Source organism: Branchiostoma belcheri, unplaced genomic scaffold (genome assembly GCF_001625305.1).
Source record: "Branchiostoma belcheri isolate BF01 breed outbred unplaced genomic scaffold, Haploidv18h27 scaffold266, whole genome shotgun sequence".
Lineage (NCBI taxonomy): Eukaryota > Metazoa > Chordata > Leptocardii > Amphioxiformes > Branchiostomatidae > Branchiostoma > Branchiostoma belcheri.
Window position 1 is genome coordinate 74,920 of NW_017803872.1, and position 18,204 is coordinate 93,123.

At 38.7% G+C, this 18,204-nt stretch overlaps 2 protein-coding genes across 2 annotated transcripts; one reads left to right on the forward strand and one right to left on the reverse strand.

Annotated features, from left to right (window-relative positions):
* Positions 1 to 246: 246 nt before the first annotated feature.
* LOC109472094 (leukotriene A-4 hydrolase-like) lies at positions 247 to 16,944 on the forward strand. The gene is made up of 19 exons (XM_019771666.1): positions 247 to 496; positions 5,537 to 5,676; positions 6,453 to 6,573; positions 6,782 to 6,850; positions 7,638 to 7,742; positions 8,313 to 8,365; positions 8,556 to 8,628; positions 9,299 to 9,439; positions 10,328 to 10,351; positions 11,027 to 11,097; positions 11,641 to 11,726; positions 12,037 to 12,062; positions 12,582 to 12,726; positions 13,377 to 13,480; positions 13,989 to 14,065; positions 14,586 to 14,736; positions 15,764 to 15,846; positions 16,126 to 16,230; positions 16,752 to 16,944. Exons 1-19 carry the CDS (start codon positions 350 to 352, stop codon positions 16,867 to 16,869), a joined length of 1,839 nt encoding a protein of 612 aa, XP_019627225.1. The 5' UTR covers positions 247 to 349; the 3' UTR covers positions 16,870 to 16,944.
* On the reverse strand, positions 1,981 to 4,819 carry LOC109472093 (epididymal secretory protein E1-like). The gene is made up of 4 exons (XM_019771664.1): positions 4,572 to 4,819; positions 3,862 to 3,969; positions 2,809 to 2,984; positions 1,981 to 2,162 (listed from the first exon to the last, which is right to left on the reverse strand). Exons 1-4 carry the CDS (start codon positions 4,660 to 4,662, stop codon positions 2,076 to 2,078), a joined length of 462 nt encoding a protein of 153 aa, XP_019627223.1. The 5' UTR covers positions 4,663 to 4,819; the 3' UTR covers positions 1,981 to 2,075.
* Positions 16,945 to 18,204: the final 1,260 nt, after the last annotated feature.

The following is an 18,204-nucleotide window of genomic DNA, read 5'->3' on the forward strand; positions in this document are numbered from 1 at the left end:
TAAATTGATTATTGGCAATGTTCAATATTGAGGCATGAAATGGATATATTAGCCGTTCAAAATGTATCATGATGTTGTCAAGAGTGACTACATCCTCCATCTTACATATCATCTGTTCTTTACTCTTACGTAATTTACTTATCTCCAATTCCTCATACATGGCTAGGAGAAAAACCCACTGCAGTTTGAAAGGAAGCCGCTAAGCGGCGCCATTGCATGGTGCAGGTGCAACGACACTTTGCCGTTTTGCGGCAACGCACGTTTCCACCACTTCCGCATTGGCCAGTGTAACAGTGTTTGGAGTCGGACACAAATTTTAGCTGAACCTAGCTACCTAGAGCTTCGCGCCATGGCTGATCCCTGCTCCCTAAGCAACCCACAGGCTTTTAGAACCACCAACATCGCCCTGCACCTTGTCGTAGACTTCGACAAGAAGGTTCTGAGAGGGTCGGCGACTCTTGATGTGGAGGTGTTGGAAGAGGGAGTGGAGCATGTGGTGAGTGGTGCATGGTGTAGATAACGTTATCTCTATAATAACACATTTCCCTATGAAAAGTTAAATCATTATAATGCACAGTTGATCTTTAAGGTAAAATGTAAAAGGGACTGTCTTTTAAAACTTGATTGCGTGCTTGCTTGTGTTCTTGTATATAATATATTACAAGTATTAGCAAGGAGCCTATTAATGGTTTTAAAACTTTTATTGAAAATTTGCTGTTGTGCCTGAAATTAAACTAGTGAAAGTGAAACTGTAGAATAGACAATAGGACAGTCCGACAGCCTCTAAGAAAGTGAAAGCTCAGTTGCAGCCTTTGCTAGCTGAATATCTTATGTGTACGTGGCAAAACAGACGAATTTTAAGGTTTCCAAACTGTAACTTAGTAACAAGAGTGGTAACGCCCCTGTACTTGCAAACACTCAAGCACAAACAGTCCTTTGTTGCTGGATTGAGAGTGTAAAATTAATCATTAACAGGTGTTACTACAAACCAGCTTTAATGATAAAAGACTGTTCTGCTTTCGCAGAGTTACAGGCAATACCAGTGGCTCTTTCTGCTTAAATACTGTAATTCCTAATTTTTTTCTCAGTTACCTTTCTTCACAGTTTTCGCGGTCACTTTTGCACAACAAACTTATTATTACCATTGACAAATTATTTGCCGACTTTCTTTTTTCTGTACCAGATGCCACCACGAACATACAGTTAACTGTTCAGCGAACACCTCGGAGGGAGTCTGCTTTTCTCAGACCGCAAACTTCTGCTACTGCGAACATAAAATGAATTACAGTAAGATAGGATGTTCTATAAAGCTCCTTGGATAGCCAAGGCAAGTTACAGTTCAGTTTTTGCTGTCTGGACGTCTGGGCAACATTCCTGAAGAGTCAAGTCACACACCTGCATGTAACATCCTTATGTATGTACAGGTGCTGTGTGTGACTGATAAGAGCCATCTGGCAATTATCCCAGCTTACATTGGGGTTGGCGAAAAAACCTGTCCAGTCCAGAAGGTGGAAAAATCTGTCCAGTCCGATAAAAGGGTCTGCATGGGGTCTACGCTTTGTTTTGACATTGTAGTTCCTTTCTGTGGCCTTAGATAGTCAAACGAGATCTAGAGAGAGAATCATCAGGCTGAAAGGTATCATGCCCTTTTATTCCATTTCCAAGAGATAAATATGCAGACAATTAATTACCTCCATGAAAAATGGAGGTATTGTTTTTGGGGTGTCTGTGTGTCTGTCTGTCTGTGTTTGTGTTTCCGCACATTTGCAGTCAGCATAACTTCATAACGCCTTTATGGATTGTGATGATATTTGGTATGTTGGTAAATCTTAGGAAGACAAAGGTCAAGGTCAAATATGGGCCTCCTGGTGGATGACCTTGGTACTGCAGCAGAACTGCAGTTTATTGTCATTTGAATTTAGAAAGCCATAAATTAAACTAGATTATGCTAATTACGACCTTATTGCCATAGTCAATGAGACAAATAAAAAACATTTACAAAGACTCATATATTTCATGGAGGTATGAGATCTCCGAATTCTTGTTCTTATTTTGTATCATAGCCCACGTGACAGCTACCCTTCAACTTGAGCTGGGACCTGGAAGCACCAGATGACATCTCCGTCCTGATCTTGTAGTTTCCACTCTACCACGAACTTGATCTGAAAGATAGCGAGAGAGACGGCAGGAACGTTAGAGGAAAAGTCTCAAATTATATGATATCAAATTACAAGCAGGCGCTTTATGTCTGCAACAGGATTTGTGTGTGTGTGTGTGTGCGTGTCTGTCTGACAGTGTGTCCAGGGCTTCCAATGGGCAAGGTCAGGCCTTGAAATTAACTTTTCTTCCTATTGTCCCAGCACTGTCCCCAAAATAAATTTCAGTTGTCCTGAAGTGAGGATGAACTGTCCCAATCTGTTTTTTTTTTAAATATTGTATGACTTCAACTTGAAGTCATCCTTATTTTGCTGATATTCACTCCCAGGAGCACTATAATTGCACAGTAGACAGGAAATCTGGGGGGAATTTTCTGGAGCCAAAAGCCGGGAAGTGTGCCTGATAAACAAAAGAAGGGCTGACATTCTGATGTTGATTATTTTCCTATTGTCCCAAAAATGTCCCAAAGTGTCTTTTTAGTCGTCCCAGCCTAAATTTTAGTGGTCAGTGCCCATTGGATCACCTTTAATTTTGAGTCCTGAAGGTATCATGATACTGAACATATGCTCCAACTAGAGCACTGCAACTTGTAATGTTGTCAAGTTGGCCTACCTGGTACTACCCCTATACTAACACAAACAAATTTCTTACCGGCGGGTATGACTTTGACACCAAGAGGGAGGAGGTATAGTTGTAAGTTCCTCCGGCTGCTATGGGACATTTCAGCCCCGAATCCTTACATGCATCGGGGTTTGGGATCTCATGTGGGACCCTGACATCGAGTACGATGGCGTGCACAACCGCACTAGCCTTCGTTATCTGCTTGTCTGAAAAAAAAGGAATAATGCACATGTTTTACTTAAAATTTAGGCCACGCCAATTTAATTTCTTGGTTAACGGATTCGCCCGCTTCATTTTTTTCTGATTCGCAAAAAAAAATCAGAATCAACTGCAAAATGCTCATATTTTGCCCTGAACAGTTCCATCTTTCAATGCAGTTGTATCATTAAAAGTTCAAAATTCATTGTTTAAATTTTGAACCAGCCTGGTGTGTTGACTTCATGGCTCCCTATAGCCCTATCGTACCATTTTGGGCCATAAGAGAAATACCTAGGCCTTTTTTATTTTTATTTTTTTTTCGCCCGCCCGCTCCATTATTTTTTCTAGAAAAATCCATTAACCAAGAAATTACATCGGTGTGGCCTTACAAAATGGCTTTTTCAATCAATCAATCAATCAATCAATCAATCAATCAATCAATCAATCAATCAATCAATCAATCAATCAATCAAATGGTTTATGTGAAAACAAAACAAGACCTTGTAGCCATTGGCTAAATTGTGTCTTTCTGTATTTGACATATATTGACACATTAAAATTGCTAAGTTATTCAATAATAAAATCCATGTCATTATACATTAAATACCTAAAAGTAACAGTTTCAATTTCAGCATTAAAAACTAACAATTACAGACATATATGAAATACTACCACAATAATATACATTTAGTTAGTAAAAAATAAGACTAGAGGACAGACTAACCACCCTAGAAGTACGATACACATTATTTGGAGGAATTGTTCAATATGCGAACCAGGTATGGTACTGGAGAGTTCTTATATCTGTTGGTCCTGTATTTAGTACTTTTTAGCTTTTTATTGATTAAAGAAGGCAAGGCATTAATATCTGAAGTAAGCTCTGACTTGTGGTGAACTCCAGAACCACGGAGACGTTTTGTCCTTTCACCAGCTGGCATGGCTCAGTTGCACATGGTGTGATGTTGATAGAGTCGATTTTGGCCACTTTGGATCCTGTACAGAGATACTAGTAATGTGTAATGTCTTTCAATGAGAAACGACATAATCATTCATGGCATTGTCATGCAAAAATGCAAAACATTTAAGTATTTCAGGAACCTGAAACGTTATTTTATCAGTATAATCAATATTATTATTAATCCGTTATCCATGTGCCATTTGCCAAAAAAAGTTACTCTAAGCAACTGGATATGATTTTGGAAATGGTCAGAAGTTTCAGTCAGTGTCCACTAGCTTTCGTCAGTGTATCTGCGTCAGTGACTGAGAGACAAGAGGAGCACAAGCTATAGATTGATATGCAAATAAAGTGAAGACAATATTTTGGAAGTCGAAAAGGGAACAAAAGTCCTGTTATGCAGACATGCGCCATTTGCTTACTAGTACATTCTTTACTCAGAAGGTTGCTCACAACACATGTACAATGTACCTCACTATACTAGTATTTTCTAAGTACACAGAAATAGCAACTAAAATGTATCCAAATATCCTGAAACGAGGACTGTGAGTGTAAAACAATAGATGACCCTTGTACAATCATTCAAAAGGAAACAAACAGCTTGTCGGATTTGTTTCTTATACACAGTCAAATGACTCACCACAGTCGTGAAAGACCGGTACGGGATCTCCTAAGATGACGGAGATTCCCACGCAAAGTGCGAGGGCCAGAACGTGTATCAGACGGGCCATGGTGTCCCTAACGCTGGTCACGGACCAGTACGAGCTATGACCACTCCGTCCTCTCACGACCTTGAGTTTTGCACTTGCCCAGTTACGTTGTTGGAGGCCACGCCCACTGATCACCCCATCTAGTGACGTATGTGTAGACTTTGTGCCTGTCCCCACGCACAATACATTGAATGAATGAATGAGCTTTATTGCTCGACAATCGTACATGCTACAATGTGTAGCGGTAATACAACAATACTACAAAACTAAACTTATTACATTTCTTACTACAAACTACTATCTATACAGTATATGGGTTACAATATGGTCATGTATTGATTATTTGGTCTCGCTTACATGTATGAAATTAAGTGTACAGAAATTGGCCTAAGTAAGCAGATTATGGTAGTTGGACATGACAATAATATATGGAATGTACATGTATCGTACTGTGTACCAGATAGGATGAACTTTGTCTTAGTGGTAATAGTCTGTAACAATGTATCTCTTTCTTTTCTATAAGTGGAACCAGTCATAACAACATGAAATTTATCTTCAATACATTGTAATATACATGCAGTCAGAACATATGACTGTACATATCAGCCTACAGGCGTACTGAACAACAGCGTGTTTGCAATGGTCCCTGTTGGGCCACACCAATTTAATTTGTTGGTTCTCAGATCTTTTCAGAAAAAATATGAAGCGATAGGGCGAAAAAAAAACCAGGTCTAGGCATCCTATTATAGCCCCAAATGCTACAATAGTAGCCATGAAGTCAACACAAAAGGCTGGGTTAAAATTTAAACAATGAATTTTGAACTTTTTTAGACATTTGGTTTGAGAAATAAAAGTTCAACAAGTCCAACATGATTTCTTTCCCTCTTCCTGCAAGGTACTGGATACACGTGAGCTGACCATCCATGGTGTGGAGGATGTCAGCACAGCTCAGCCGCTGCAGTACCAGCTGAAGGACCAGGTGGCGCCGTTTGGATCACCCCTGCAAATCAGCCTTCCAGTCAACTGTCAAGCAATGTGAGAACTAATACTTGTAGATACTTGTTTAAAGTTAAAACTTTTGGTCCAACACAAAAAAGTTCTCTCACCTAGAGCTTTCGACCAGTCACTCTGGTCTTCCTCATCAGTAGACTGACCCAGTGAGAGAACTTTTTTGTGTTGGACCAAAAGTTTTAACTTTAAACATGTAACTACCAACATAGATGAACTTTCATGATAGTACTTGTAGATACTGATCAGTATTTGTTCCAAAATTAATGAAGAATTGGTTGTTGAAGAAAAATTCGTGGCAGTAGTAAACTTCACAACATAAATTTGAACTGCACTTTGAATCCAATTCCTTATAATATTTATTAGGCCATGTTGATTTGACTTCATTTGAAAATGGATGGCATGCAATCGCACATGAATTTTCGTTCATTTGGAATTAAAGGTTTTTCTACCATACTGTAAATCATGCAAAGCAGCTGCAAAATGAGCAAATATATGCCACAAATTACAAAAACATATTGGAAAATGATACTTGTCATAGAATGCCAAAATCAATTCCAAAAGAAAAGAGGAAAATTGGAAAAAATGAAAATTCGCCAAACCATACTCTTTGTGTTTAGTCATTTGTTCAACCTTCATGACTATGTAGATTTCATAATGAAGGTAACTTTTTTTTCCAGTCTTTTTTATTTGCATGCTCACATCAGTTTTGGGGTTCGTAGAGGATGTCATCCATGTAATCAAATCAACATGGCCTTACTAGAAACCAACATGAAGCTGCAGTACTAATTTTTTTTATATAGAGGGAGCAAATGCCAAGTGCAAGTCAGCTATGAGACAGCACCCTCCTCCTCAGCTCTACAGTGGCTGTCCCCACAGCAGACAGCAGGACAGCAGCACCCGTACCTGTTCAGTCAGTGTCAGGTGGGTGCTGTCCTCTTGTTCTTATAATTTCATAAATGCCTGCGGACAATTTTATGTGACACGAATGGCGTGAATGGTTGTAAATGAGGAAAATGGTAAAGATTTCTTTTCAGGCGTTCACAGGAATTCATTTTTACTGACATAGTGTAACAGGATTTATATATTCTTCGTTATCTTGTCATTAACCTTAGAACTGATTGTTCTGTAGGCCATCCATGCCCGCAGCATGCTTCCATGCCAAGACACCCCCTCTACCAAGATAACCTATCAAGCAGAGGTAAGTATGCAGACCACTGTTGATTTATTCTTTTTTTTTCATCATATTTATTTTTAGAGGATTGGGCAAAAAGTACACACACTTATTGAGACCCTCTCCTCTCTGCACATACAGATGAAAGTATCATTAACAAAACAAAAACAAGATATATACTAAAGGAGTGGTGTACAAACCATAAAAAATCAATTAAAATTCTTTGTATTATTAGGCTACAATGTTGTTTTAGTTTTAGGCCACACCAATTTAATTTGTTGGTTCTTGGATTTTGTCAGAAAAAACATGAAGCGACAGGGCGAAAAAAAATAAAAACAGGTCTAGGCATCCTATATAATTATAGCCCCAAATGCTATGATAGGAGCCATGAAGTCAACACAAAAGGTTGTGTTAATATTTAAACAATGAATTTTGAACTTTTAATCAAACCACTGCATTGATAGATGGAAACACTGCAACAACTAGGAAGAAAGGGACTTTCCACAACTGTTGGGGGCAAAATATGAGCATTTTTTAGTTGATTCAGAACCAAAATCTTTTTTTTTTTTTTTGCAAAACAGAAAAAAATGAAGAGGCGAATCCGAGAACCAACAAATTAAATTGGTGTGGCCTTATGTCAATTTGCAAATAAACCATTCTGGAAAATGACCAGTCTGCAAAATAAAGTTGAAACTTAAAAAGCATTGTTCAGAACCTTGTACATTGTTACAGTCTAAAACATGAAATCATAAACTTAGAGTCAATGCCTGTACTTCACTAGACTCCTTAATGTTAATGTTTCTTTTTATTTCAGGTCTCTGTGCCCAAACCCCTGGTGGCCCTGATGTCTGCACAGAGGTGCGGTGAGGAGACAGATCCAACAGACCAAACCAGAACTCTGTACAAGTTTGATCAAAAGGTGGGCATTCTGTGTAATAGATAACAGCTTATTTTTCTTTCATATTGGCTATCTAGATATCTAGAAAATGACACAAACACCACTCTTTTGGTTTTAAAGGCATCCAATGCAGTTTTTAGGGCTTGGAAACCCGATTTTTCAAGATCAATATTCTATACATTCATCTACATACTGAGTTGAAACCACACTATCCCAACGTATATTGACCCCCTTGGAGCAAAAAATCCCAATATTCTGACGGAAAATGGTTACTGGAAGGGCCTTGGGATGATTTTTAGGGTACTTAACCCAGAAAATAAAGGACTCATCTTGGGGTTTGTTTCTGCAGTTTCAAATGCCCAAAGTATGAAATACCGATTTAAATGTACTAAATGTGAAGCAGTTTGTGTCAATATCACAAAGATTGCCTTATTCAGAATATTTCCAGTTTTGCTGCCCTGAAATCGCATTGGATGCCTTCAAGACTCTAACCTAGCAGTCTGTCAGGGTTTATGTTTGCAATGCCTTTAGGATGTGATTTTTATACAATGGACCTTCCTGTTTAGAAGCATCTCTAATATTTTTCTGTAGGTACAAATGCCCACCTACCTGATTGCTATAGTGGCTGGAGCCTTGGAGAGCAGGTAAAATATTTATTTGCATTGGTTGTGCATTTGTATTAATTATGAACGGAAAATATGTATTGTAGCTGGTGTGTTATACCAAAGGGCAGTCATACCGGCTATACCGATACAACCCTAACCCTAACCATAACCCTTGAACAATGTTCTTTAAATAACACTTAGAGTATATTAACTGTTTTCTCTCTAACAGGGACATCGATCACCGTACGAAGGTTTGGTCAGAGAAGGACTTGGTGGACAAGAGTGCTTACGAGTTTGCAGAGGTTAGTCATTGACTGAAACTCATACGCCAGTTTTTCTATGCCATTGGGAATTAATTGCCTTCTAAAAAAATTGCAAGTACACCTCTTCTGGCATTAAATGATGCCGCCGAAACTTAAGGGATATGGCAATATTTATACCATTCTTAACTGCAATTGGCCATGATCTGCAAGATTCCCTCTTGCACCCAATTTTCAGGTTGGGTGCACCAGTGCATCTATTCCCAAAACCTGTATATTTATAAAAGGGAAATGCTGATGCCAATATATAATGGACCTTTTACATTATTACGTCACAGTTTGTTTACCACAATGAATGCCGGGACGGTTTGTGGTCAATCGATGTTTAGATTGTACAGGTGTGTGTGTTTGTGTAGCATTACTATTACTTTCATCTACTGCCACAACTAAATCACCCATCACGGCATGTAATGCTGTGTCAACAAAACTAGATTCAGCAAAAATCAAACACGGTGACGGTGACCTGACTTTGAAAACTTGAAAGGGTCTTGAAATGATCTTTTTTCTTTAACTGACTGTTCTAGAATTTTCTTTAGAACAGGTAAACAAACTGTGACGTAATAATGTAGGTCTATTGCTAGATAGCACTGTCTGTATAATGCTGTAGAAGTTTTTAGATGTTTGAATATTTCTTGTTGTTGATTAATTTCAGACAGAGACCATGCTGAAGACAGCGGAGGATCTGCTGGGTCCGTACGTGTGGGGACAGTACGACCTCCTGGTGCTGCCTCCCTCCTTCCCGTACGGAGGCATGGAGAACCCCTGTCTCACCTTCGTCACACCCACACTGCTCGTGGGTACAACTCACAAACATTTTTTTTTTCCATTGGGCCACACCACACTGATTTAATTTTATGGATGACATCTGCATGCGCATTGATTTTCGCCCCCCCCCCCAAAAAAAAAAACTTCCTCCGAGGAGAGTCTGGCCTGGGTGCCATCCACCAAAAGTCCATGGTAGCTCCATGGACTTTGGTGGCTTGGTAGCTCCACAGCCGAAGCTCCACAGAACTCCAGAACTCAGTACAGTACAGACTCATAAATGCTGCAAAAGCCCAGCATGTTCCGGCTTGTCGTAAAAGTAACTATCTACTAGTGCGCAGCTTTGTATTCATGTGGTTAAGCAGTTTTTTGGTTGGAATTTTTTATTCCCACGCACACTAGTTTTGGGGTCTTCAGTGGATATCATCCATACAATGAAGTCAGTGTGGTCTTACGGTGAAACTTGCCTAAGATGACCACCCAGGGGACCAGGTGGTCTTCTTGGACAAGTGGTCTTCTTATACAAAAAGCATTGCGGTAAGACAAGACAGAGAACATTAGAAGACAGCAAAATTTTACAACAGACTGCCCAATTGCCCAATGTGCCCAAGCAGGTGCCAATTTTTACAGTAGGCAAAACACTGTCATGCTGTTGAAATCAATGGCAAACTTTGGCAAGTTTGACTGCATTTCAGTAACAGCTGAGCTGACATGTAATCCAATCTGCGTAATAGTTTAAGGGCCATTACTTACACCGCTATAGCTAAGTACTTGTATACAAATGTCTTGTATTGAATTTCATGCAATTTAAACACATTGTAAAAAGTTTCCTACTTTGTCTGTGATCTGTTATTCTGTCTCAGCAAATGCTTATCATTGCTTTATTTGTCAATGATCAATTTGTTCATACCATTTACAGGCTGGAGACAGGTCACTTGCAAATGTAAGTCATGCTAACTGTTGTGGTTTCTAGCTTGACTTTACTTAATGCTGTTACTTCAACCTTTAAGTTATGAGCAAACAGCTGCTATTATCATGGAAGTTCATCTGTGTTGGTAGAACAATAGAACAATGTGAAACTTTATTCCAACACAAAGCCACACCAATTTAATTTTTTTGTTTCTTGGATTTTTTCAGAACAAATATGAAGCGACATGTAGGGCAAAAAAAACAACAGGCCAAGGCCGGAAATGTTACTGTAACAATATTAGCCATGAAGTGAACATACCCAGCTGGTTTATAATTAAAACAATAGATTTTGAACTTTTAATGGAACAAAATTGCATTCACGTTACATTGAAAAACTTTAACAACTAGGAAGAAAAGGACTTTCTTCAACCATTGGGCCCAAAATATGTCTTTCATTGAGCATTTTGCAGTTGAAGGGGAGAACAAAATTTTTTTTTTTTCAAATCAGAAAAAAATTGGACATGGCAATCCGAGAAACAACAAATTAAATTGGGGTGGCCCAAAGACTACACAAGGATCAAACATAATAGAGGTGGACAATATAATCTCCCATGTTTGATTAACTGAGAAACTAAGTTTGTACGGCCTACAATTACATGTAGATGAGGTCGTATTTTGGTGTCTTAAGATGTTGATGTCTATATTACAGGTGGTGGCTCATGAGATCTCTCACAGCTGGACAGGCAACCTGGTGACCAACAGGACATGGGAGCACTTCTGGTGGGCAACAGGACACATAAACCTATGATTTCAATCTCAGTTTCTTTCCATGCATGGCATTGTCACTGATAGGGCTGGGTACCTGTATAGAAAATTCAGATTATTGATTATTGTACAGTAGAACTATATCATATTTTGGAGTGCGAAACACGGGTACAGGTCACTCACTAGTTTGTTATATATTATGTTCAAGTTGTACCATGTATATTGAAGCTGAACACAGTTACAGAAAGAGACAAACATGGATTTAGGCTAATCTAGTTTGATTCACGGTTATTTTCTTTACCTGCCATGGCCAGATTATCTTAAGATGTGTGTACAATCTACAGAAATGTACAATCAGGTTCCATGATCCGGTTTTTGCATTTCGATTTTATGGACTCGGTTCCCGAATGTCGTTCCAGTTTAAACCGGTCCAGCTGAACCGGTACCCACCCCTAGTCACTGGCATAAGTAATGGTCAGAATGTTCGGCTCAGAACCAATTATAGGTCCTAGCTCTAAATTGGGTATAACTCGTTACTTTGTTTTCTCTGACCCTCAGGTTGAATGAAGGCCACACTGTATTTGTGGAGAGAAAGATTGCAGGCAGGATGCACGGGGAGCAGACTAGGCAGTTTGCAGCTTTAGGTACGGTAGAATTGCTTTTTAAAATTTTGAGAAAACACATCATGGATTTACGTAAGTTAGATGTTAAATGTATGACATATAAAATTAATGTAACGTTATACATGTACAGCATATATTCTTGGCATATGACAGAAAAGTAATAAAACCTTCGTTATAGTACTTTTTAAGGTACCATAGTATTTTAGATTTTTTTGTGCACCCATGATACATATAGTTTTCTTATGATAAGACTGTAATTTTATGTAGTTTGTAAGAAGTTGTTGTTATTTAAGAAAACTTAAGAAATCTCTTCTATCATCTTTGTCTTTAGGAGGCTGGAAAGACCTGTATCACTCGGTGAGTCTTCCTTGACTGTTGTCAAAGTGTACTTGCTTATGAATTTACATTTTCAGACATAAGGCCACACCAATTTAATTTCTTGGTTAACGGATTCGCCGCTTCATTTTTTTCTGATTTGCAAATAAAAATAAAAATCCAGAATCAACTGCAAAATGCTCATATTTTGCCCTGAACAGTTGAAAACAGTTCTTTTCATCCTAGTTGTTACAGTTATTCCATCTTTCAATGCAATGGTATCATTAAAAGTTCAAAAGTTCATTGTTTAAATTTTGAACCAGCCTGGTGTGTTGACTTCATGGCTCCTATCGTACCATTTTGGGCCATAATACGATGCCTAGACCTGTTTTTATTTTTATTTTTTTTCGCCCGCCCGCTCCATTATTTGTCTAGAAAAATCCGTTAACCAAGAAGTTAAATTGGTGTGGCCTAATGGCACCTGGCAATGATAATCTCTTTATTTAGTTACTTACCAACTTGATGAAACTATCCATGGATGACTATCCAAACTTGTTGCAGGTACAAACGTTTGGTGAGACCAACCCGCTGACTAACCTGGTGCCCAGACTGGAGGGTGTGGATCCTGATGATGCCTTCTCCTCTGTACCCTATGAGAAGGGCTTTACTCTGCTGTACTACCTGGAGGAGCTGGTGGGAGGACCAGGTATCTCATGTCTTCTTTATTTAGTAACACCTCATGAGTGGATCTTCTCTTTGAAGTGTCTACATAAGGCCACGCCAATTTGATTTGTTGGTTCCTAGATTTTTTCAGAAAAAAATATGAAGCAACAGGGTAAAAAAAATTAAAACAGGCCTAGGCATCCTATGCTGGTTTTGATCAAACCACTAATTTGATAGATGGAAAAACTGTTACAGTAACAACTCAATTGTTGGGGCCAAAATATGAGCATTTTGAAGTTGATTCAGAACCTGAATTTTTTTATTTTTTATTTTTTTGCAAATAAGAAAAAAAAATGGAGTGTGTCTTAGTGATATTAGATGATGACTAGAGTTTATTACCTTTGCCAAGAAGGTTATGTTTTCGGTATCGTGTGTGTGTGTGTGTGTGTGTGTGTCCATCTGTCTGTCTGTCACAATATAATTCGAGAAGGCTTAGATGGATTGTCTTGCTATTTGGTAGGTGGGTAGGTTTTGATGAGACCTCAAAATGATGAACTTTCATCCTGGCAGTTTGTTATGGTACTGCAGCGGACTTCAGGTTTTGATATCTCGTGATCAGGACATGCTAGGGTCATGAATTCGCTATGTTTGGATATTAAAGAACTGTTTTTGTCTTTATTTTTTTTCTTACAGAGAAGTTTGAACCGTTCCTGAGGAAATACATTGAGACCTTTAAGTACAAGTGCCTGGACACTGAAGAATGGAAAGCCTTTCTTCTGGACTACTTCAAGAAAGAGGTGAAGTTGGATACCAGAAAAATTTTTACCTTCTTCCTTTCTTTAAAGATATCTACAGGTGTCAAATATTATGTAAACTAGTCACTTCATTAAGTGTCAAATATTCAAGAAAGACAGTGGAGGACGTAATACACTTTATTTGCCATTGTCCTCATTACAGCACTGAAAGAGGCAAGTGGAAGTACTGTACAGTAGTCACCAAAATGTTTCCTAGTTTTAGTCACCTTTCCGACCCACAAAACTGCATTTATTTAACACTTCAGAATCTATGTCCTGCAAGTGTGGGGCATTTGATACTCCACTGCACACAAAAGAAATCAAACCCAATTACAACAATAATAATTACATGTAAAAGTAGCATTTGTAGTATTAGTCATGCTAATTTTTAATGTACACTATTATTTTGTCACATCCAACACGTATTTCCTTGAAAATTTGCAAATATTTGCAAACTTTCGTAATAATAATTTTGTAAATACTTGCAAACTTTCACTCATTGTTTAAGCAGGTATCTGAAGGCCTGTTTGACCAGGTGGACTGGAATGCCTGGCTACACACACCTGGTATGCCACCTGTCAAGCCCAGGTTAGTAGTACTAATAGTGCACATAATGGTCGTCTTCACATGAACCCCGGTCCTGCTGGCATTTTTATACAATATTTTAAAATATTAATTTGATGTCTTGATCAGGTCATAGACCCTTGCCTTTTTTTTCCCTGCGGTGGCATAGTTACTTCCGCATTCGTTGCAATTGTGTTTCACTGCGGTGTGATGCGTTGCATGAGAAATACCCCAAAATCGTACAGGGCACTATATAGATTGTACTATATGTACAGCCCATATAAAAAATAATGTACATGTATATAAGGGCCCCACCTTTTCCTTGATATTGTCTCAAAAATGCAGGAAATACCATTTCAGAAGGTACGATGTTCAAATTTTTTTGGGGGGGACATGCCCCCTGGCACCCCCAGAAAGCTGACATTTTTGGTGCTAGTCGCTCCTAAGGCGCTTGTTGGTCCTCAGATTGTAAGAAGAACCCCCCAAAGCAAAATGGCTACGGGCATGATGTATTGATATATAGCTTTATCATCTTCTCCTGCAGCTATGACACGACCCTGGCAGACGTGTGTTCCGCCCTGTGTCGGCGCTGGAGTCAGGCCACAGCTGACCAGCTGGACCAGTTCACTCCCCAGGACCTGCAGGACATGTCACCTGGACAGAAAACTGAGTTTCTGGCACAACTGCTGCTGGAGGTACACAAGTGGTCAAACATCACCTGTGCAATTGCAGCCTTTTATAGTGCTGAATTGATGCAGGGCTTACAATCACATGATGCGAATAAAATATTTCCTCCACACACTTTTGTGGAACTGGGTTTTAATCCCTGGCAGGTCTCATTGTTGTGCCCTTGGGAAAGGCCCTTAACAGGGCTCGAAATTAACATTGTCCCAGTGTCAAATGACACTAAATTTTCAGCTCGGGACAATTCAAATTACGTTTTGGGACAATTTCGGGCAACTGGAAAATTCTGAGACCATCCACATGATTTGGGAACGCGATCCATCCATCCTGCTGCGGGCCGCCAGCAGCCCATAATACTCAAATATATGTTCAAACATTTAAATTTGACCAATCAGGGATTCCAATTGTCGGGGAGGGGGGCCTCGAAGATGGTGCAGTGCCCATGATACTATCATCTATTTCCCTACATTTAATAATAAAGTGGACTTCAAGTTTTACAATTCTGCATGTTGTTGATTTCTTATTGTTGCCATCAACTTATTTCCTGAAAAGAAGGCTGGGACAGTCCATCCTCAGTTCGGGACAATTGAAATCTATGTTCGGGACAATTCCGGGACAATAGTAAAAAAAGTCAATTTCGAGGCCTGCCTTAAACACCTATTTCCTCGACTCAGGTGAAAATGATTGAGTACCTAGCTTCGGTTAGTCCTTTCGAATAGGACCTAAAGCCAGTGAGAGTGTTAAAGGAGAGCCACACCTTGAGCATGTTAAGGATCTCACCACACTTATCGAAAAGTGTAGGGGTCCTTCCCGGTGTGAGTGGTTCAAACATTAAAGTCTGGTCTCAGGTTTGAGATCTTGAAGAGGAAATAGTTACTGACATGTCTTTGTTAATCCTTCTACAAAATGTGGTAAATTTTCATAAAGTTCTAAGGCAATGATGTGAACCTTTTTTAGGTTGACTGTTCAGGATTAAGGTACATGTACCTTATCTTTATAAAAGTAACACCCAATCTTGGGTAATGTCCCATGTTTCAGCCCCCACTGTCGATTCAGCATATTGAAAAGATGGACCAAGTCTATGGCATGAGCGCTAACAACAACTCAGAGATCAAGTTCAGGTGAGGTATTGTTCAACAGATCTTTGTGATATATTCCAGGCTTAAAGAATCTGAATGTGCTCAAAATGGAAAGAAACTTCTTTGTAATACTTATATATACATGACTTGTACATACATAAATACACAGAGACAATTTGAAAGCATTTCTGACAAAATGATAATGAAAAATGATAATAACTACATGTTGTACCTAATTCATGAACATGGTAAAATTTAGAGTTCTATGACCAAACAAAGTGTCTGAGTCTGACTGACAATTTGATAAATATATTTTCCCAGATGGCTGAGGCTGGGTATCAGGGCAGAGTGGGAGGGTGCTGTTGACCCTGCTCTCAAGTTTGTTACTGTTCAGGGGAGGATGAAGTTTGTACGGCCACTCTACAGGTAAGGCCACACCAATTTCATTGCTTGGTTTGCTGATGTTTAAAATTGTCTTAAGCAACAGTAAAAAATTGCATTGCTCTGAAATTGCATTGGATATGTTTATAGATATTTATACAAAAATATCAACGTTTTTTTCCTGCGAAAAAATGCAAACTATGCTTCCTTTATTATGTTTGATCCATAGTCTCAAAACCATGTAGAAAGAATATTTGATCACTTGATACTTATGGTTGATTCTGATAATTTTCTCACAATTACACATTTATAGTTAACATTACAAAGTTAAAGTTCCAATACAAAAAGAAAGACTCACCATTAAGTTTTGGTCACACACACATCTGATGAAGGTTGACATGTTTGACCAAAAATTAATGGTAAGTCTTTCTTTTTGTGTTTGAACTAAAGCTTAAACTTTGTAACTATGGATTCCACTAATACAGATGAGATTTCTTTCAAATTTTACATTTAGTCAAGTTCAAAACACTTACCAACACCACATTTGATCCATTTACATCTCACAGGGACCTGTATGGGTTTGACAAGGCCAGAGAAAAGACCCTGCAAACCTTCCAACAGAACAGGCCCTTCATGCACAGCACCACGGCCAGCCTGGTGGCCAAGGACCTCAACATCCAGTAGTGAACATCAGGCACTTCATGTTCAGCACCATGGACAACCTTATGGTCAAAGCCCCAAACCCCTGGAGTTGTATAGTTGTTATAGGGAATGGCTATTATCATCAATAACAGAAAAAATTTTCACTATTGTCAGGATGATCCTGTCAATAACAGAATTTTTTGATCCTGTCAATTATAAAATTGCATTATATAGTGGAAACATTTGTACTATTGACTGGATAATAATGCTGGTGGATTTTCCACTATAAACAGGATCATCCTGCTGAAATGTGAAATGTTCTACAGCATTTGGATGTACTTACTTGCTATTGTGCTATCATTACATAGCAATAGTTATGTTTACCAAAGGAAAACATTGTTTTTGCTGAGTTTCATTCCTCTTCTTGTTCTCCAAACACTAACCTCTGACCTGGCCAATGACCTGATTTGTTGACGTCTCTCACCATGGTAACTGGTGTTGGGTTACATCATGTTGCAATCTTAAAGTAGGAGGGATTTAGACTCCTGTCTGGCCATATATACGAATGTGTTTGAGTAAGAATTAACAGAGCAGACCATATGCGAAGGTAAACATCATGCATTTGCTTTGCAAATGTTACCTTTCTAGTTGCTGTAGATTCTACCATCAAATCAAGATACAAAATGTTCTTGTTCTTCGTGGAAAATGTAGTCATCACAAAATACAGCATTACAAAAAATTGCAGAAGGTTTTTATCTTTCAGTAGTATTGCATGCTGTTTAAAAGGGAGGAATAATTATACCAAAGGATCTTTCTTGTGCTTTTTATAGTTTGTGAGCAAAACTTCTTCAATAGCCAGGAAAATTCCATGATGAACAATTGCAAGTTTACATTGTTGCTATTAGTTTGGTCTAAGTTGCTGGTGTGCTAGTTAAGTCTAATGTGGCCAATGAATACAAAAACTAGCAAGTACAAGCCTGTCCATGCAATGAAACAATTTGTTTTATTTTTTTCAATTAGGATTTTTTTGCAATGAAATGTAACGAACAATTCTTGCCCCTTAAGTATGGAGTTACTTAAAACAATTGTACCCATGGTGACAAGGTGCTCTAGTAATTCTTTTCCATAATGGAAATAATGGAAAATTAAAACTGACATTCTTCAGAACCAAGGAATGCATGACTGACACTGAATTGTCTATTCCTGTTCTAATATGTTCTCCAATACGTTAATGCTAATAACTTTCTATTGTTCGGGTTGAGGAATGCTGGTTAGTTGGTGTAGAATGGTAGGCAGATAGGCAGGTAGATAACACAGTCAGAACCAAGGCTAGTACTAGTCTCACAACGCCACCTGGCAGGTTGCCATTGCATAGCA

Excerpts from the sequence above, each read along its gene's own strand:
- LOC109472094 (XM_019771666.1), top strand. The coding sequence starts at position 350 with ATGGCTGATCCCTGCTCCCTAAGCAACCCACAGGCTTTTAGAACCACC. Across the intron at positions 497-5,536 it reads AAGAGGGAGTGGAGCATGTG|GTACTGGATACACGTGAGCT; the intron begins GTGAGTGGTGCA and ends TCTTCCTGCAAG. Across the intron at positions 16,231-16,751 it reads TTTGTACGGCCACTCTACAG|GGACCTGTATGGGTTTGACA; the intron begins GTAAGGCCACAC and ends TACATCTCACAG.
- LOC109472093 (XM_019771664.1), bottom strand. The coding sequence starts at position 4,662 with ATGGCCCGTCTGATACACGTTCTGGCCCTCGCACTTTGCGTGGGAATC. Across the intron at positions 3,970-4,571 it reads ACCGGTCTTTCACGACTGTG|GATCCAAAGTGGCCAAAATC; the intron begins GTGAGTCATTTG and ends ATCTCTGTACAG. Across the intron at positions 2,163-2,808 it reads TGTCAAAGTCATACCCGCCG|ATCAAGTTCGTGGTAGAGTG; the intron begins GTAAGAAATTTG and ends GCTATCTTTCAG.